The 21,406-nt window shown below is 44.9% G+C and overlaps 1 protein-coding gene across 1 annotated transcript in view; it reads left to right on the top strand.

Annotated features, from left to right (window-relative positions):
• The window catches only part of ZSWIM5 (zinc finger SWIM-type containing 5), a 271,830-nt gene that overhangs the window by 143,487 nt on the left and 106,937 nt on the right, over positions 1 to 21,406 (top strand). The window contains exons 2-4 of the mRNA XM_086952301.1: positions 1,719 to 2,075; positions 12,312 to 12,460; positions 12,936 to 13,086. Coding sequence (XP_086808427.1) covers positions 1,719 to 2,075; positions 12,312 to 12,460; positions 12,936 to 13,086 — 657 coding nt within the window. The remainder of the gene's footprint in view (positions 1 to 1,718; positions 2,076 to 12,311; positions 12,461 to 12,935; positions 13,087 to 21,406) is intronic.

The raw sequence follows: 21,406 nt of genomic DNA, 5'->3' as shown, positions 1-21,406 counted from the left end.
GGGCCTTAAATCACTGGGCAAATCTCGGTTTCGTCTTTTCCTCAGCTATACTGATATGCTCTGGAGTGTCTCTGGGATCTGCAGTGTCCCCAGTGATATTCCCTTGTCACGCAAACATGCCTTTTTCGAAGCACACAAGATTTTTGAGTGTCATGTAATTCCTGTGCCATTGAGGCCTAGTTGGGTCTTGATGCGTAGGCCACCACGGACTGTCTGGCTTACTTCCCTTGCTCTGATTACTTAGAGTTCTGGATTGGGTTAGAGGGGAGCAGATCTAGGAAAGCGAACAGAGGGCTTGGCAGTTCTTGACAATCCTGTGGTAATTTAAAACCGATGGCATATCTTGGCATCCTTATTGGGGTAGTAGGATGTTGCTTTGTTACTACCAGTACCGTTGACAGAGTGGAAATATCTGTAGAGCAAGGATCAGAAACTGGTGACTGGCGCTCTTGTGATTGCAAGAGGGAACTGCTGAAATAGCATGTGAAGGCCTCATCCAGCAGATGACTCCCAATGTAGCAGTGTTGGCCTGATTAAGTCTCTGCAGCCTACGCTGACCCCTACGAGGTGACCTTTGGAATTACTACAAAATATGTAAAAGGTTAGGAGTGATGGCCCTTAAGGCACATGCATCAGGTGTAAAACTTCAGACCTTTGGAATTATACACTTAGCTAGTACTTCTGTAGGGATACTTTTCAGCAGTCTCGGTCTTTTTTTGGACTGAATTTTGCGAAATTGTCCAACTAGATATTTGCAGTTAGTGCTCCGCCCCTGTTTAAGGTTGCATTGCTTCCTTTTCACTGCAGAGGACGGTGATCGGTGCCTAAAGACTTGTCATTTCTCTGAGAGACCATGATCTGTGTAATCCCTCTTCTGCTGATGCTGAGATTGGTCCAAGTCCTAAAATAAACTGTTCGAAGGGGTCTGTAGTGGTTCTTTGGAACCACCTGGCATGTCGGCCATATATTTCAGATTTTGAAGTCCGGTTGTATTGGTCTCATTTTAAGAAATCTTAAATCCTGACCACCTGTACAATTTATTGTAGTACAAAAGTTCATACTGACAGTGAGTTTTACAAATATCACCAACAATTCGAAGAGGTCAGACACCTGTCGCAGCTCTGTTTTTATTGCTAAAACAAAGTTCTTTCTATGTAGATTTTACATTTTTATGGGTAAAACAAAGTGCATGGCGTTGCATGGTCTCTGGCGCGTACAGGTGGAGAATGCCCAAATCCGTTGTAAGTAATACCGCTTGTGCTCCTTCAAACAGACCTTTTACTCATTCCTCTTTCTCCTCGCAGGAGACTCGTCTCTGCGCTTTACTTCCTTGTAATCCTATTGATTTGGTGTACATTGCACAATACTGTCCTGCCTTCAGTATCTTCTATTTCCTCAGCTTGTCACTGGGTACTACTTTGTGAATGAATGCCACAGAATTGCTTGTAGTGAACAGCCTTGTGTAATGGTGCACGCGACAAGGATGTTTGGCAATAAGAGTAGATATGCATCATTTGGCAATGCTTTGATCCAACTCGCTGGCAGCTTGTGACCATCAGAGCAGTATTTGTTTTCATGCCTGGACCCTGGCGTGAGCTAGTGTACTAGCACACATTGCGCCACACACTTATTATACGCTCCTTTTGACTTCACTTGTATAAGATAACACAATGCTGATGTAGTTGTATTCTAACACTTTGTATGTTTCCATCCCTTAGGTTTCCACTTGAGTGGCACTGTGACTGAACCAGCTACTCCGTCGGAGCCGGAAGTGATGTTCAAGGTGGCGATCAGCTTCGACCGGTGCAAGATCACTTCCGTGACCTGTGGCTGTGGGAACAAGGACATTTTTTATTGTGCACATGTAGTGGCGCTCTCATTGTATAGAATTCGCAAGCCGGACCAGGTGAAACTGCGCCTTCCCATCTCTGAAACTCTTTTCCAAATGAACCGGGACCAGCTCCAGAAGTTTGTACAGTACCTTATCACGGCGCATCACACGGAGGTGCTCCCTACTGCTCAAAAACTGGCTGACGAGATCCTTTCTTCCAATTCTGAAATCAACCAGGTGCACGGTAAGTGTCCTGTCCTGCGTGGATTGTAGGTGTGCAGTGCCACTTGGGCCCTCATTCCTTTAAGAATAGATAAGACATTTGTACGTGATGTTAATTTTATGGGATTTCTTGTGGAAAATGTGAAGGGCCTTCTGAGCTTTCTGTGCTTAAAGAGTTTGCCAATCTCCTGTATTGTAAACCTGTCCACTCCGACACAGAACCTTTTGCAATGTCTTTGAGGTTTGCCGTGATCATTAGGACCTGCTGCCGCTGCAGCAACCTGTGCTTCCTGCCTGTGTCTTCCAAGTCAACCTCTACTGTAGATTGGGTCTCACCAGGCTCCAGTCCCTCCTCTCTTCACATGGTGGGGTAGGTGGACCTGCTCTGCATCTTGGTACCAGCGAGCTGTCCAGTGGTCAGCTTGCCATGGTTTGCTGTTATCTCCTTATGGAAGTCTTTACTTCCTGGCACCTCAAGGTGGTGAAGCCGCAGGTGAATAGCTTGTAACATGTTGAATTGGACTTCCCCCTTTATCCATCATAAATTGTCCCGATGGACAGTCACCATGCATACGCTTTGGGGGCCGCCCCTGCATATAAATCTGGAAACATGATTTGTTTGTGTCATTGAAGTTTTAGAAAGGGGAACGGCAGTGCAAGCCTGGGTGTGAACAGCATGCTTCATGTTCCCCATCCCAGTGTGTTTGGATTCTAACCTACCCGTCCTTTGAGTACAATCTGAAAACTGCTTTCACAGTCCTGGGCATCAGTGATGCAAGACTACACAGGGACTCTGCATTAAGCTCCAGGTGACTCTTACAGGTGCATGCAGTGCGGATGTAGGGTTTTACCATAAAAACATTGGATGCTAGCTCATTCATGTGCATTTACAGAGGGATGTTTGTCGCACAGTAACATTCTCTGTTTACAAGTTCTGCCTCAGCCCATACAGACCTGCTGATGTAACTAGAGGGGACTTAGCATTTATTTTCATTACTGCATGTGCTCTCGTATCAGAAGAGGAGACTTCTCTGGCTTTTACTGCATGTTTTCTCATAGGTAGGTAAGAGACCTCCCTCTTTTACTGCGTCTGTTCAAATAGGAAGGGAAGAGACCGCCCTCTCTTACTGCATCTGTTCAAATAGGAAGGGAAGAGACCGCCCTCTTTTACTGCATCTGTTCAAATAGGAAGGGAAGAGTCCTCCCTCTTTTACTGCATCTGTTTAACCTTTAAATAGGAAGGGAAGAGACAGCCCTCTTTTACTGCATGTGTTTAACCTTCATATAGGAAGGGAAGAGACCGCCCTCTCTTACTGCATCTGTTCAAATAGGAAGGGAAGAGACCGCCCTCTTTTACTGCATCTGTTCAAATAGGAAGGGAAGAGACGCCCTCTTTTACTGCATCTGTTTAAATAGGAAGAGAAGAGACGCAGTCTTTTATTGCATCTGTTTAAATAGGAAGGGAAGAGACTGCCCTCTTTTACTGCATATGTTTAAATAGGAAGAGAAGAGACGCCCTCTTTTACTGCATCTGTTTAAATAGGAAGGGAAGAGACGCCCTCTTTTACTGCATCTGTTTAAATAGGAAGGGAAGAGACTGCCCTCTTTTACTGCATCTGTTTAAATAGGAAGAGAAGAGACGCAGTCTTTTATTGCATCTGTTTAAATGGGAAAAGAAGAGACGCCCTCTTTTACTGCGTCTGTTCAAATAGGAAGGGAAGAGACCGCCCTCTCTTACTGCATCTGTTCAAATAGGAAGGGAAGAGACCGCCCTCTTTTACTGCATCTGTTCAAATAGGAAGGGAAGAGTCCTCCCTCTTTTACTGCATCTGTTTAACCTTCAAATAGGAAGGGAAGAGACAGCCCTCTTTTACTGCATGTGTTCAAATAGAAAGGGAAGAGACCCCCCTCTTTTACTGCATCTGTTTAACCTTCATATAGGAAGGGAAGAGACCGCCCTCTCTTACTGCATCTGTTCAAATAGGAAGGGAAGAGACCGCCCTCTTTTACTGCATCCCTTCAAATAGGAAGGGAAGAGACCGCCCTCTTTTACTGCATCCCTTCAAATAGGAAGGGAAGAGACCGCCCTCTTTTACTGCATGTGTTCAAATGAGAAGGGAAGAAACCACCCTCTTTTACTGCATCTGTTCAAATAGGAAGGGAAGAGACGCCCTCTTTTACTGCATCTGTTCAAATAGGAAGGGAAGAGACGCCCTCTTTTACTGCATCTGTTTAAATAGGAAGAGAAGAGACGCAGTCTTTTATTGCATCTGTTTAAATAGGAAGGGAAGAGACTGCCCTCTTTTACTGCATATGTTTAAATAGGAAGAGAAGAGACGCCCTCTTTTACTGCATCTGTTTAAATAGGAAGGGAAGAGACGCCCTCTTTTACTGCATCTGTTTAAATAGGAAGGGAAGAGACTGCCCTCTTTTACTGCATCTGTTTAAATAGGAAGAGAAGAGACGCAGTCTTTTATTGCATCTGTTTAAATGGGAAAAGAAGAGACGCCCTCTTTTACTGCATCTGTTTAAATAGGAAGGGAAGAGACTGCCCTCTTTTACTGCATCTGTTTAAATAGGAAGAGAAGAGACGCCGTCTTTTATTGCATCTGTTTAAATGAGAAAAGAAGACGCCCTCTTTTACTGCATTTGTTTAAATAGGAAGAGAAGAGACGTCGTCTTTTACTGCATGTGTTTAAATAGGAAGAGAAGACGCCCTCTTTTACTGCATCTGTTTAAATAGGAAGAGAAGAGACGCCCTCTATAGGAAGGGGAAATGCCTCCCTCTTTTACTGCATGTGTTCAAATAGGAAGGGAAAATGCCTCCCTCTTTTACTGCATCTGTTCAAATAGGAAAATAGGAAGGGGAAATGCCTCCCTCTTTTACTGCATCTGTTTAAATAGGAAGGGAAAATGCCTCCCTCTTTTACTGCATCTGTTAAAATAGGAAGGGAAAATGCCTCCCTCTTTTACTGCATCTGTTCAAATAGGACGGGAAGAGGCTTCTTCCCTCTTTTACTGCATGTGTTCAATTAGGAAGGGAAGAGACCTCTTCAGTTTTGTATGTTACACAAAATCCTCACAATCTAAACTCATTGGAACTAAATATCATAATTTGACGCCAAATGTGTGACCTGGGACCAAAGTCGACGCGTTTCAAACCCAGTGAGTAAAGGGTTCTCCTTAGGACCAAACAAGACTGTGTGTGAGTGGCTTTTTCCCAATGATTGCTTTAACGCTCCCATGCTTTCCGCGCAGATGGTCATTCCTTAGTGAGTAGTCGTGGGGAATTGCCTCCACTATAGAGTAACCCTGGGTGTAGTTTGCATAGTAGCACTACAAGTAGCTGCACATAGTATACTTTGAACTTTGCATAGTACTGAACTTTGTGTAGTACACAAATTGCGTAGTTGATGGCACTGTGTACTTATCTGCACTGTACAATAATTGCAAATGGCATCTTGCACAGTGCCAATAAAGATGACTAAAGTATCTCTATCTTTATATGCTAAAGAGCATATAAAGACTGTTTGGTCCTGAGGAGAACCCTTTACTCACTGGGTTTGAAACGCGTTGACCTGGTCCCAGGTCACACATTTGGCGTCAAATTATGATATCTAGTTCCAATGAGTTTAGATTATGAGGATTTTGTGTAACATACAAAACTGAAGAACTTTTCTGAAATGAGTTTTATTCTCTTTTTTGGTGCTGACATTAGGACCTTTGACCCACACCAGCGTTTTGTTTGGATGATTGTTGCATTGTGTATGAATGAGGAGTGTCTGTCTTGGCCAAAGTAGTGAAAATGTGTGTTAACTGTGTATATATAGGTTGATTGTATTTGTATTTATTGTATATATTGTGGGGTTGTAGGCTTGTAAATAATCTGTATGCACAAAAAATGATGTTTGTTGCAAAATTTATAAATGCAAAAAAGTGGAATAAACCAGTGAGTGGTGTAATTCAAAAAGCAGACTGTTATGTTTCATTCATAAAGTCGTATTAAAAGGAGTTCTGGGAGTGAAGCTCAGTATTGGCATTCGTTTTGTTAGTTTATGTAAGATGTGATAGCATATATTTGAAGGGGGAGATTAGTACAGCTTTTGGGGACAGTAGGTTTTGAGTTTTGGCAAAGTTACATGAAAGAGCACAACTCTCTTACGGGGTATACCACAGGGCTAGTGGTGTCAACAAATTTGGTGTGAGGGGCTATGGGGCGTAGACAGTGCAAAGCAGAATTCGTAGTCTCTTCAGTTGAATTCTTATATGGACGGCAGCCAGTGCTGATAAAGCGGTGGGACATCAGCATGGCTGCCTTGCTTTAAATGTACTGTAAATGCTGGGTTTTTTTCCAAGTAAAAGATGCACAGTGACTTCTAGCCTTGCTTTTCTTAAGCTACGACTAGAAGTTCAAAGTGTATGTTTACGCACCACATGCAGGTTTTCAAAACGCTTAAATGAATGGCATTGTCTGTTAGAATGCCAATAACTCACTCTTGCCAATGCGTGTCCTCTTGCATTGCAAATGCTTGTTTAAAATGCAGGTCCTTTACCTATATTGCACTGAAATTCTTTACCCCTTCTGAATCTGGGCATTCTCCTCACTCGTCACCATCCATCTAACTTATACAAGTTTTTCTAACTGTTATATAGGTTTTTTTCTTTCCTGGCAGCTACAGAAGTTCTCTGGATGTGGGCTGGCAGTAAGAGGCTCAGTTACTGCCAGCCTTGCTTCTCGTAAGCAACAACTATAAGTGCAAAGTTCGTGTTTACGCACCAGGTTTTCAAAACACATAAATAAAAGGCATTGTCATTTACAATGCCATTAGCTCAAACTCTTGCAAATGTGAGACCTATTGCATTTCAAATACTTGGTGAGCTCTGAGACGGAGGCAGCAGTATCAAAGGAAGGAGGGACTGTGACGCCAGACCTTGCGTTTCAAAAGCTGGAGGGAGGAGGAGGAGGAGGCGGCAGCTGCAGCCAAACCAGACCTCTGTCTTTGAATGCACAGCAAATGTGGCAAGATGAGAGCAAGATTTTCAGCCCTGTTCACATCAGAGCTCTGTAAACCAAGAGCACTGGTCTCGTCTCCTCCAGCTTTAAGAACGAAATAGTGCTCACAAGCTTTAAGTATCAACACCTGTAATGGGGCAATCCTTAAAAATGGATGGAGGTTTTAAAGCCTATATCCTGAGTACAGCATGTCTCGCAGAGACCACGCAAGTGCTGCCTAGGCGAGACCTAAATGTGAGTGGCTTTTTCCCAATGATTGCTTTAACGCTCCCATGCTTTCCGCGCAGATGGTCATTCCTTAGTGAGTAGTCGTGGGGAATTGCCTCTACTATAGAGTAACACTGGGTGTGGTTTGCGTAGTAGCACTAAAAGTAGCTGCACATAGTATACTTTGAACTTTGCATAGTACTGAACTTTGTGTAGTACACAAATTGCGTAGTTGATGGCACTGTGTACTTATCTGCACTGTACAATAATTGCAAATGGCATCTTGCACAGTGCCAATAAAGATGACTAAAGTATCCCTATCTTTATATGCTAAAGAGCATACAGCACTTTCACAAAAATGAAACTGAAAATTTAGCAAGCAGTGAGAGGTGATGATTTTGGGAACCTCCCTAACCTAGGGGGAGTTCCAAGCAGATACCTTAAACAAAAAGGTCATCTTATTGAACAATTCGGTGATGGTCCCATCCTCTTAGGACCACGTCAAAGCACAGTTATTGGCAAAAAAACAATCCCAACCAAAGGCCCTGCAAAGCATTATAGGACAAGATTAGCAGTGGGTAGTAAATATTTTCGTATCCAATATCAGAATAATTCCACAAAGAGCTGCATTTCAACTAGTCGTTACTAGATGTCCCTCACGAGTCAAATGCAAATGCGTTGAAATTATTCTTACATCAAGCTGCAGTTCCACTAGCTGTTACTAGATGTCATTCACGAGTCCTATGCAAAAGCTTCATGAAAGGGTCTTTCAATGCTTTTGTATTTGACTCGTGAGGGACATCTAGTAACGACTAGTTGAACTGCAGCTCTTTGTAGAATTATTTTGATGTTGGATACTATAATATTCACTGCCCACTGCTAATCTCGTTCCATAATGCTTTGCAGGGCCTTTGGTTGGTATTGTTTTTTTGCCAATAACTGCTTGGGGTGGTCCTAAGAGGATGGGACCACAACCGAAGTTCAACAAGAGGTGCTTTTTGTTTATGCTTTTTATGTTCAAGGCATCTGCTTGGTCCTCCCCCTAGGTGAGGGGGGATCCCAAAAGCATCACCTCTCTCATTGCCTAATATTTTCATTGAATAAGTTCACTTTTGTGAATTGGTTATATGCTTTTTAGCATGTAAAATTGCTTTATCAAAGCATTTGAGGATGTTGTTGATTTAGCTGCTACAGTATGTGATTAAGTACAGTTTTTGTACTGTGCAATTTGCAAACTACGTATGCTCAGTTAGCATAGCGTAGTGCTATGCCCAGGGTTACTATAGAGGTGTCTTATCATTTTTTAGGTTGTCGAAGAGAAAATTGTAAATCTCTCTACAGTGGTCTACTAATAACTGGGCATTGATTAGGCTAACTATTAACAGCACTGGCGTCTTGCTTTCTCAGTTGGGTTGTTGGAAATATTTGTATCATACAACAGGTCTAATTTGTTTTACTAAGGTTGGTTACTTTCTCTAGTAGTATTAGTGGATCAGGGCCCTTCAGAAGAGTAGTAACTCTAGAGAGTATCAGCTGCCTATGAAAATGAACTCTAGCGCATGGGGGTAACATGGACTTTCCTCAGGCACTGTGGTGCGCCATTCGACAAGTAAAATAGCTGGGATGGTGATCTTGTTTCCCAGTGGATATAAATTTCTCGGATGGTTCCAATCTACAGTGGTACAGTAACTTGAGAGAAGAATGGGGCAGTTAGATAGGAGAAAAAAAGCAAAAATACACTAACTGAAAAGAACCATGTGTCCATAAACTCAAAGAAGAATAATACTCCTTTCCATCTATGAAGCTGTTGGAAGCCGTGCAGCTTCTCATTTTAAAGTCCACCTGGATAAAGTATGATCTTGGGCATCTACAGTCAAATTAGATTCTATAAATCCAGACTGATCCCTCTGCTGATCACCTCACCTTTCTGAAAGTCTAGTACTGGCAAGGGATCTTTCTCTGCCCGATGGCGAAACAATATGAACAAGAAAAATTGACAACTGTTTTTGTAAACTTATGATATGCCTGTAATAGACTAGTCTTGAAAGGGACTACATATGATGGACTGTCTTGCTTGCACCAACCCAGATCTTTTGACTGGGTGTGAGTGTTTTATTGATTCGGATGCTCCGTCCATCACCACCCCCTTTTGTATTGCTTGCACCAATAGGCATCACCTTTCCCAATTGTAAATCCAAGATTACCACAACATCTTAGTCTCCACAACGGCCCCCACAGCTCCGGGGATGCCTGGTTTCACCATGGGGGTGCCCAGGAGTGGACACTTCACACGGAAAACCAGGAAGGGTTCCCTTGCGGTATTCGTACAAGCACCGGGAGACCCACTGCGGGTAGCTGTGCGCTATACAAGTACAAAGACATTTACATTTACAAGCAAAGGCAATAGGAACCACAAGTTGCAAGCTATTGGCAAAGCCAATGCTTGTTTTTAAAGCATTGTGTGAAGAAAAGGAAACCAATATATTAAAGTATCTTAAAACAGTACTTTGAATTCAGTGTTTTTAATCGTTATAAATGCAGGAACTCTGAACATGTTTTAAAAGTAAGAAGGAGTTGGCAGAGTTTAACCCCTTCCCTGCGGGGCTAATTCCCCCGCTGTGCTTGGGGGGGATGGGGAGCACGAGCAGCGCCCCGGTGCTCGTGACGTGCTCTGCTAGTCATGAGCCACGGTGACAGTGTGCTCATGACGAGCTGAGCTGTCACGACCACGCCCGTTCCAATGTAACGCCCAGCACAGCAGGGGAATTATCCCCGCGTGGGCCTGGCGCAAAAGTCATGAAGAGCACCCGGCCACCGTGGCTCATGATGAGCTTAGCTCATGACGAGCTTAGCTCGTCATGAGCATGGGAGAGGTTAAAGAAAAAAGCAGCCAAATGCCCAATTCATTTCCGTAAAACTTTGAGATTAACAAATGTTCCAGTCATTTGCTCCTCTGCAGTAACTCGGGTAGTAGATTTATCAGCCTCCAGAAGAGACGTCCACTTTTCAATCATGCCAAGTAAATGTCTGTCTGTCGGGCCACCTGTGTGCAGCAGCCGGCTCCAACCCCCAACACCGTTAAAGCCGTTTGTGTGCCAAGGTCTGTGCTTTCATGGTGTATGTGAAATGCAAGAATTAAAACAAAAACAACCCTTAAAGTCTGCTCTTCAGCCAGACCCTGACAAATACCTGGTGCTGTGCTGTACAGACAAGATGTGAGGTGGTGGTGGAAACCCAGCACAGGAGGCAGGTAGTTTAAGAGGGGGAAGCACCACAATAGGGAGCGAGGAAGAAAACATGCACTCTCATGGAGTGCTTAACCAAACCATTAGTTCCCTAAAGTCCGATGTAGCATGATACAGATCATCCAGTCAAATGAGGGCGACAAGCTTTGCTCCAGGGAGGACAAACACAAAAAGAAGTAAATCTTTTGAATAGCCAGCTTTGGCAAAGTCAGTAGATTTCATATTTAAAAGATCTATTGGCTTTGTCAGTGTTTTTTTAGACCTGTTTTACAGTAGCACATGCTGCTGTGCAATCTTGGCTTAAAGAAGAAAAAATCACTAGGGTGTGGCCTGCGTTGACAGTGTCATAGCATTTTTAAACTTTTTTAAGCCATGTTGCACTAGTGCGCAATGTGTAAAGAGAAGAGAAGGATAAATCCTGCAGGAGTGTTCTGCGAATGGAAGGACACTAGCAGTGGACAGGTAGCAATACTTAGTCCATGCTCCACGGAAGGAACAGAACAGAGGCTCGGGAGGCTTGACCAATAAGAAGCAAGGAAATGAGGGACATTTAAGCCAACCGATGGTAAGTATTGGTCCGGCTCTTAGCCCGTATTAAGCTTCCATCTACAGCGCATGTGCTGTCTCAGGCAAAACCTAATTCAAGCAAATGAGGTAGAAGGAAACCAAGCAGTGTTAAGAAATGGACTACCAAAAGGCCCGCTAAGTTTTGGTATGATTAACGAGAGGTCTTTTGACAACAAACCGGTGTACATCTGCCCGTAGACGACACCTAAAAATTAGAGAAACAAATGTTAGATTGACACTTAGAGGTAGGGTCATGGCATTGGAACTCTCATTGAATGGAGGGAATTACATAGTGTACATTATAAGCAGGAAAATTATGAATAAACCAGAGATTCCGATGTTTGAATACGTGAGTTATTCACCCCTTTCGATCTGCTGCCATTTACCTGCTGTCCTGTTTGATAATTCCCCACTCCCCCCCTGGAAAATAAGTTTAATTATTTGCATTATCGATTGAAAAATTATTTCCAGGACTCGCTTAGAAGGTGAACGACCAGTTTGCCCTCTAGTTTCAGGGAATGGCCCACACGACTGCATGGTTTTGATTTTTAAGTATCCTGCGTGTATGCTGTGTGAGGTGTGCACTGTAAGACGACCTAATGTTAGCCTTCTGCTTTTAGCCTTGAGTAAAGGTACGCTGAGTGATTAGGTTAGCCCTGGGTGTATTGATGGCTTGTTGGATCGTTTTGTGCCCATTAGCCTATAGATACCAAGGATACCCGATACAAGTGCTGACCTCGGCAGGCTGTCCCCTTCAAGCAAATAATTGGGTACGTTGCTTTCTGGTCACCTGGGAGGTGCCCAGTGCTGCCTGGCTGTATAAGGCCTACTGTTCATTGAGCTTTTCAGTCCAGTGGCCTTGTATTTGCTAACCAACCCCCTAATATGTGCTGCTTTCCTACATGGCACTTTGCCACCACATGGTCATTAAAAAGCAAGTAAGATTTTAAAACAATCAGTGACTCCCTCCACGACACTGTCAGTAAGTTTTCTTCAGATGGAGGAATTCCAGGGTGGCCAGTCCAATGGACTCAGAGGCTCATTCTGTGAGTAGGTGTCCTGTTTTGAGGAATGGCACTGTCCTTACGGTGGTCTTTCTTTAGTGTGATCAAGTGTAGTATTAAACTTCTAGTAGCAGGGGATCCTCCAGAGCAGAGCCCGATGCTGCTGCTCCTTCCACCCTTGTCGTGTGCTGTGATGTTGATGATCTCCTCTCATTTTGCAGGTGCCCCAGATCCCACTGCCGGTGCCAGCATAGACGATGAAAACTGTTGGCATCTGGACGAGGAGCAGGTGAGGGAGCAGGTGAAGTTGTTCCTGTCGCAGGGCGGCTACTACGGTTCCGGGAAGCAGCTCAACTCCATGTTTGCCAAGGTGAGGAAGCGCCTGCACCATCCCTTTGACCTTTCACTCCACACTCCACACTTTGGTGGGCCGGTGTCTTGTCATCCATGGGTTTCACATGACCGTACTTTGGCTCCTTCCTTCATCGTTCATCTACTAAACGCTTAAAGTGCAGCCACTGGGTGCATAGTGTGCCTGCGACCAAGTGCCTGATGGTTTTCATAGCTGGCGGGTGATCACTCATGTGTTTGGAGCCACTGGGAGCATTGGGCTTGTGTGGTGCAGGCCAGGCTTCCATTATGTTGGCGGCCATGGCTCTTCGTTGACAATGCGCCTCATGCTTCATTCACTTCCTCTGTCCGCAGTGGGACTCCCTTTCACTCTTTCATTGTATTTGTGGGGGATTGGAAAGGGTCTCAGGCTCGCATTGTATTTGGAGGATACTTGATTCTTGTCTTGCCTTTGTTACCGTGGTAACCAGGCTCTTCTCCATTTCCATTGTCAGGTGCGCGAGATGCTACGGATGAGGGATTCCAATGGGGCCAGGATGCTAACATTAATCACGGAGCAGTTCATGGCTGATCCGCGCCTGTCCCTCTGGAGGCAGCAGGGCACTGGCATGACTGACAAGTGCCGGCAGCTGTGGGACGAGTTGGGTAAGTGCTGGGGCAAGGGATGCTGGTCCTTGTAAGTGGCGAGCAGGAGTCTGGTGTGGTTTAGCTGCAGGCAGCTGCGAGACCGGCTGGCAAATTGCAAGCATGTGCGCCTTTGTAAGTGCTCCACACTTGGGGATAATTGGGCTAAGTGCTTTGTGTAATCAGTTGTGCAGTGTTGTTACTTGGAGGCAGCTGTTTGGGTACACTTAAAGAGGGTGACAGGGCTGATTGAGGATTAGTTCGCAAAAGGTAATGTGCAAGCCTGCGAGTCGTTGAAGTAACGTATGGGGCAGGCCACTGGGGTGGTGTATCTTTTTATAAAAATGCAAGCAGCTCCTTAAGTATATTTGCAATCGAGGGCCTTTTATGTACCGGAACAGGCTTGTGCTACAGCGGTCTTCATGGAATCAGTATTTATGCATCTATTTGATAACCTGGACTTCAGAAAAGTGAACACTGCTGGTCTGGACAATGTCCTCCGTTACGAAAAGCACGACCTACTCTTAGTCCAACCTCTAGAAGCAGAATGTCACAAGCTGCAAAGCTGCAACCAAGTTGTTCTTACCTCGGTTAGGCAAAGTATCTTTTGTAAATAGTGGTCCATTGGCTACCTCCTCAGCGCTTCATTCCAACGTTTACCTACGGTTCCTCCACTTAAACTTGCCTGTGCCGTGGCTTGCAATTGCCTCGTCAGTCATGACTATGGTTGAGGCCTGTGTAGTGTGTGACTCGCCATGCATGTGGGAGTTTGCTGCTTACGAGCTCAGGCAACACACACTTTCCAGATATCCTAAAGGAGCACTGTCCATCTAATGCAATTCGATTCAGGAAAATGTGCTCACGAGATGAGAACAGCCAAGTCCGAGGTCCGGTCTTTGCATGTCAAGATAGGATATCCTCTTCGTGATTTGCTCCCAGCATTCGAAGCGCACTGGACGTCATATCCTAGTGAGTACAGAGTACTCCCAAAGCTGGCGAGCGCGCCGAGGCTCTTGGGCTGCTATCCAAACGCTTCCTTTTGGTGCAGACTGGAAATAGAGGCTTGCGCACCATGAGGGTGTGAATCCTCACTGTCCTTACCGATGTCTTTCACACAAGCCCTCTCCTTGCCTTCCTCTACCCACCTATTCAGGGGGGCATGGGGTACTTGCTTGAACTCCCACTGGCTGGTTTTAGATAGCAGAGCACCCAGCATGGCCTCATTTTCCAGGCTAAATGGAGGGCTCGGGTTGTGGAAGGCTCTAGTCTGCGTTTCTCAAGGATGGCAAACTTTGCATCAGTCTTCTGATTTGTACCAGAATGTCAGACATTGATTGAAATGTAGGGTTCTGCCAATCAGCAGGTAGTCTTGCCCTCCTTACTGGTGCTCATGCACGAGGTCTGCTGGGAATCTGTAGCTATTAATAGTAGCAGCAGATACCATGGCACGGATGGTGAAACATCCTTGCTGATGCCACAGAATATACATTTGCTTAATTATGAATGTCTGGCTCAAAATAGTATTTAAGAGAGAAAGAATTTCTGTTTAAATGTCACAAGCCTGATTTTGTAGTGTAGTTCAAAGGAATCCATTACTCACCACAAACAAGGACACGGGTTGGCACTTTGTGTGCATATTACAACCTCACTTGATGAGCATGTGGTCAAAGTGAGAGCACGCGTGAACCTGCTTCTGAAGGAATGAACATGGATGTGGACCAAAGAGCACGGGATACTGTTGTCCTCTCACCAGAAAGACTTCTAAAATACAAATAGCAGTCTATTGGCATATGTTGACTAGCATTTTTCTGCTTTCTCTTTAAAAGCATGGCAGTGCTAGATCTCTAGTTGGCCAGTGTTTATGGGATCTATTAAAGTGCAAGAAAAATAGAGCAGTTGCACTAACATAACGTGTATTTGTAAAGCGCACGTTCACCACTACGGGTATCTTTGCGCTGAATAACAGATGTTTGTTGTTACCCAACTCAATGGTACTCATTTTAACGACCTCAGATGGATGAAAGGCCTAGTGACCCGCCGGGATTTGAACCTGTGACCGTGAGGTCGAACACAGGCCCCTCCACTGAGCCACCAGACCTGGGCTGCAAGGAGGGCTCTGTTAATTGGCACATCTGAAGCATGGAACCTAAAGCCCATGTTCCCCACTTATCCATCTGCCCTACGCTGAGGCTACACAAATGTGCTATTAAAATATCATGCAGTGTCATGAATGACGTACCAATATCTCTCTTCCTGATCGCAAGTCTACCTTTGGTCAGGCTTCTTCCAGTGACTCTAACGGTTAGGTCGCCTCCTTCTATGGTGCCATTGTTATGTTTGTATATGCATGCGGTCAGCACCCCAAGAAGAGGGACTTAGAGCCAACTGTCCAGGTCCTGCAAGTGTTCATAGTTCAAGCTTTGTATATCCTGGCTAGATAGATGCACAACTTCAATGCATTGAAAGGTACATGGGACACAGGATAGATAGTCAAAACAATATATTACATAAAAGCAGACAAACTTTAAGTAATGCCCCGGCCTGGCAAGAGGCTGTTGGAAGAAAAAGCAAGAGGAAGAAACTCAATCAAAAAAAAAGACAGGAAAGTAAAGCAGAAACTGTTCTGTCGGAAAGTGAGTTCCCATCATGCTTAACCAATCCAGATAAATATTGGTTATGCTGTTTTGATTTATACATCTAATTCCTGAGTCCTGTCCTTGTGAATCTCCCCTTGCACCACACTGGATCTGGAAACTCTTGCAATGCATGTGCTAGTTGGTGGTTTCGTCGACCTCCATTGCGACTCAGTCCCACCTCCACAGTTGACAAGGAGCAGCATATGCTACCTCTGCATTCAGACGTGGTTACTTTTTTCTGCTCCTGAAGATACCAGCATGGAGCTCGACTCTCACAGATTACGTTTTTAACTGAATTCTCAGATTTCTAAACAAACTTTGGCAATGTGCTGGGATGTCTCCCTTTAAGAAGAGTTTTCAATCCCTGCCATGCGTATCGGAAGCAGATGTTGGTGATGAACCCACACAAAATCTGCCTATGATGCCTCAGGACCAAGCATAACTTAGACATACGAGAAGTGTTTTATTCACCCAGAGGCCACCAGGGACAGAGATGCCGGGGTCTGTCCCAGAACACACAAGGTCACCCTGGACTGGTAGGTTTAAGACCGAAGTCCCAGAGGAAGTGGAGGTAGACACTCTAGGAGTACAACCGAAGCTCCTTAACTTTCTGGGGGGGTTGCACATTCGGCAGTCATGACACCTGACTTGGAGCCAATAGTCAGAGAATTCCGTAGCCCCGGTTGAGTCCTCAGTAGGTTGAAGCCATTCTGCAGATCTTTAAATTCATCCTGGCTCTCTGGTGCAACGTCTGGCTCCAGGGCCCAGCCGGGGCTTTCACTAAGACTTCTGCTGCTGGGCCTTACCTCAGCCACTGACTGATATAGGATCAAGCCATGCTTTTCTGCCAATGACACCATGGCATATCTCCACCCCTTTGCCACAGCCCTTGCTTTTCCGGTCTTCCACCAGTGACTCCAGATCAGTCGCCAGCTTCTGCCTCCAGCCTGCCCTTTCCTTGGCTAGAGTCAGTTCGACGTTGAGGTGATCAATTACTAAGGCAAAGGGATAACCTCCTTCATGTTCCAATACCTGGTCAGCTGCACCTTTAGAGGCTGGAAGACATTTTTAAATTTGTTTCAGGTGCCATTCATGGCCTCTACTATGTTCTGCATGATGACAAAAATGTAAATAACTTGTTTTTACTTAATCAGGCAGACGCTGGAGTTGCAAAACTCCAGAAGCTTGAATACCACTCAGGAGGCCTGGGTGGATTTGGCTTTAGGCTTAAGCCTCTTAGACGGGAAAGTACCTTCTTTGCAGTGCTGGGTTCTTGGGGCTGGGCTTCCTTTCAGAAATTTTGCAACCTGGGCCTTCGACCACTGAGCCCTTGTTGCCTTTCAACGATGCCCTGACTGACAAGTCATGGCTACTTGGTCAAAGACTTTCCGTGCCAGCTGTGAGTAGCCCTATTATGAGATGTCAGAAGCCAGCGTCCAGTAGTACAAAATTCTTGTCGTGTCTTCTAACCCTGTAAATCCCTGTAATGCATGCTTCCATTAGCAGAGTAACCCTGGATTGTTTTCCAACTTCTCCCCCAATAGCAAATAGAAAACAATTGACACTTAGGGCAAAAAAAACATTTTGCACTGTTCATTTGATACTATGCTCCCTGAAAGCAGTTTGTCTCCGTCTTTCCGTGCTGTTTGGCACAGGGCACAAAGTATTGACTTCCTTTCCTGAGCACATGCACAATTCTTTCGCTCGGCCATTAAATGATGGTCTGTATGCCGCAAAGTACATTTACATTAAGGTCTGGACACTATGGATTGTCGTCCATGCTATGGGCTCCAGAATTATTCTTAGACATGCCTGAATGCATTACACTGGGTTTTTGGATGGCCTAGCTTTCCTAGTGCACTTTCCATTTGATAGTCTAGGTTCTTTAATGGGGAAAAAAGCTGATAATTGGCTTGGAGAAGTTTAAAGACAGCCGAACCATGGCCCGCTCATTGTGGCTACAGTGTTCTGCTAGCCAATTCAATCAACAGTACAGAAAATAAGATACTGAAGGAGCTTCGCGTATCTCCAGTGATGACCTTCTCGGTTTTTCGCCTTCAGTCTGGCCCTCTACATGCATTTCTACATCAGACATGGCTCTGTCGAGCCTAAACAGAGTTGAGCAGACCCAGGCACATCTGATTCTGGTTGCTCAGATTGGGCCAAGAGGGCCTTTTACTTTGAACTACTGACCCTGTACATCTGCCCTCTATTTAAGTTTTCTATTAGGAACAACCGCTTGTCCCTGCAGCAATTCAAGCTCCTGCGCTTTCACGGTGGGCACTTCATGGTGATTGTGCGGAACCAACCTAAGAGGTTTAGATCTACATGTGAGGGGAGGGTATGTTGGCTGCTCTCTGCCCTTCATAGCAATTTCTCAATTGATTTTGCCATCTCATGTGAAGCAGTCTGACATCCTGAAGGCTAGATTATTTGATATACTTTTCGTGTTGCAGAGTTTTGCTGCGATCATAGTTAATCAGACCTTTTCACCTTCACCCATTTGCCGAATCAACAGTGGGGCGGCTCCTCCATTAGGGCGGAGGAGCATCGCCCCATTGCTTTCTCGCAATGCGAGAAAGCAGAAAGGTATGCCTGGTTAGGGGCGAGTGGGCGGGTCGGGGAGGATTGGCTTGCCCAATGCTGTGCCGACCAAAGTCATTCCCACTCTGGATTTTCTCTATGTATACTGCATGCAGCCTACTTCGAGACAATGACCTCCCCATAGACACCTAGCTCTCACCAATCGCAACGCTGCCATCGCAGCGTTGTTATTGGCTGAGGGGAGGGAGGCTACCTTCTTCCCCCTCCTGGAGAGCAGCAGGAAAAGCAAGACCTGGCCAGGAGTGGAGGCAGCGTGGGATTCCCCGTCCCCTCACGCGACTGTCAACACTTATTCTAATCACCCATAGCAGTGTACTTTCTGAAGGAACTTTCGTGCCTTTTCCCCTCCCGTTAATAATGACGCAGATATCTTAATATATGCTCCTTTTGAGCCTCTTCGCAGTTATCTAAGACTCTTTACTCCGAAAAGTATTACTCATTGCCATCACTTTTATGGATCGCTTCAGTGAGCTGCAGGCTTTTTCGGTTTAGCCTCCACATTCATTTTTTATTCCTCATGTATCAGCAGTCCATCACACTTCCTTTGCCTTCTCTCATATCCTTTAACCCGTTCCCTGCTCGCTTCGGCTGACGCGATCACTCCCTCCTTGGTGCTGCTCATGACCGTTGGCCGACACAGCCCCGCCCACCCTTCAGAACGCCTGCACCGTGGCGGAATATTCGCCGCGGTAAACGGGTTAAAGAGGAGAGGCAGGTTATGCTAGTTGACTAAACTACATGCCTTTAGTTTGTGTTGAAAGGGGTACCAGTGGATTATTAGCTGTTGGGTTCGCTGGTGTGAATAAAGGAAAGGCGATGAAGAAACCGACATGGTCTTGATGGGTTTTCCTCTGCATCAAACATATACCCTGGTCAAGTGATAGTCTCCAGGGGACCTTCAGGCTTACTCGGCAAAGGCATTCGCTCAAGACGTTCCTGTTTTAATATCTACCAAGTGAGTTTCTGTTCATACTCTTACCAAGCACTGCTGCATCGACTCCCAAGTTCCAGAGGATACTTTTTGCCTGCTCTGTCCTGCTTACAGTGGGTATTGCTTTGGTACTGATTCACAAGGTGAGGAATCTGCAAATTGAAGTGTCCATCAGACATTTGGTAACTCTTATTGCAGATTCCTCCCTGAGCATCCACTTCTCTTTTCTGGTGAGTGCACTTTTGTGAATTAAAGTTTCCAAATTACCTTTTGCAATTTCTAGTGAAATATAAGGTTTGTAGCATGTAGCTGTAGCTCTGCATATCCCTGCCATCTTTGGGCATGGAGTTTTGCAACTTGTTTCTGTTGGAAGAAGTCTTTGGCTTCAAGGTATCATGATCACTCGCTTAGCCCACCATGCACCATGTCAGACTCCACCTAAGATAATTTTTTCCACCATCGAGTTTGGATGTTCATCTCCAGCTCCAAGATGATTGAGTTTTTCAACTAAGGGCATTGGAGAACTCAACATTGCCACTTTTACCTCGACTTAGTCCCAGGTGAATTGGACCAGAGGAGTTTGGCGAGGACCAGGTCATAGGAAAAGGACCTGGGGAAGGGGGGAGTAGGGGGGGAGGTGGTGTCCAAATCAGCACTAAATGTAATGTAAAATTCCTGTGGCTAGACAATCATTGATCTGTAGCTGAGGAAGCAGCTTACTCTGCCTGTACAGCATTTAAAACAAAGACCATTTGCCTCCGAAGCATCTTTCACGCAGGTCCGTAAAGAACTGTCCTGGGACAGATCAAACATTTTTTCTTAAGGTGGGTTCCTCTTCATGTTTCTTCCCACACCAGGAGACAGTGGCAGAAAGGGCATTCTATGCTTTCAGTGTCAAAAGAAGAATGTACTACATTGGTAGGGCAGAATCCATCCGCAACGCCCAGCAACAGGTTGGGGATTCTGTCAAATTCCGCCTTCTAAGTGTTGTATAGCCAAGTGGATAGTTCAGTGCATTCAAACGTGCTATGCTAAAGTTGAGTGCTCACTGCATTCAGTGCTCCGTGTACTTTCCACTAGAAGGGAATATGCACCCTTTACTCACCTACCTCAACTATGCCTACCTTTATGCGATCTCCAAAAGCATTTTAAGCACTCTTAAACAAGTATATGCTCCTACTTTTTTCTACTTTTATATTATTGGGCACCTGTTTGACTATGCACCTTGTACCTACACTACCTCAACTTTGACCTACCTCTTGTACTTTGACCTACCTATGTAACTATGCACCTTGTACATAACTACCTCAACTATCACATACTATTATTCTATCACCCCCTTGTCCTTGTAAAGCGCTCTGATATCTGCAAAGATCTTGTTCGCGCTATATATAACTTTCAAAATAAATAAATAAGGGGGGTACCTATGACCTTCTTGGGGAACCTGCCAAGAGCAGATTTCTGCAAAGCTGCTACATTGTCCATGGCACACACGTTAAATTAAGTATTTTTAGGACATTTAAGTCCGTCAAAAGGCTTTAGTTTGCCAAATAGTATTGAAAATTGTATTCAAAACAGCATTGTTTTTTCTTGCTAGATACTTGCGAATGGCAGTATACTTCTGTTCACCTATGCGGAGCATGTGAACTATAAGAAGCGCATGTTACAATTGGAAAATGATCGTTCGCCCGTAACCATCTGTTTGTAGTTTTTGTAGATTCTCATGCCCCTTCACATGAGTTAGTCTCAATGCACCGTACACCTTCCTTGTTCTGCTTCGCTACATTCTTCTTACATTACTTACCCATTGGGGAAAAACAGTCTGAAGTAGAATCCACATACTCCTTCTAGTCCTACATGTTTCAGCTGCACTGCCTTGAACACGGACAGGAGTGGTCACAGGTTGCCTCACTGTGGGCGTATTTGAATGTTTTTAACCGCGTGACTTGTTCAATACTGCATCTCCCACAATGCATCAGTTTATGCATAGGTAAGTGGTATACTCGTATTGCTGGACCATTAAATATGTACTCACAGCTGTTTGATGCATTTGTTAATACTAATTTGAATACCTTGAAAACGTCAGTGCCCAACACTGGTGGCAGGAGCATGCGACTGTACAGCAACACAAGCTACAGATCATTAGAGGATAGGCAACGCTATCCTTCTG

The sequence above is a fragment of the Lissotriton vulgaris genome, chromosome 1_1, assembly GCF_964263255.1.
Source record: "Lissotriton vulgaris chromosome 1_1, aLisVul1.2, whole genome shotgun sequence".
Lineage (NCBI taxonomy): Eukaryota > Metazoa > Chordata > Amphibia > Caudata > Salamandridae > Lissotriton > Lissotriton vulgaris.
Note: the sequence above shows the minus strand (reverse complement) of the source record. Positions and strands in the feature narration are given on the sequence as shown.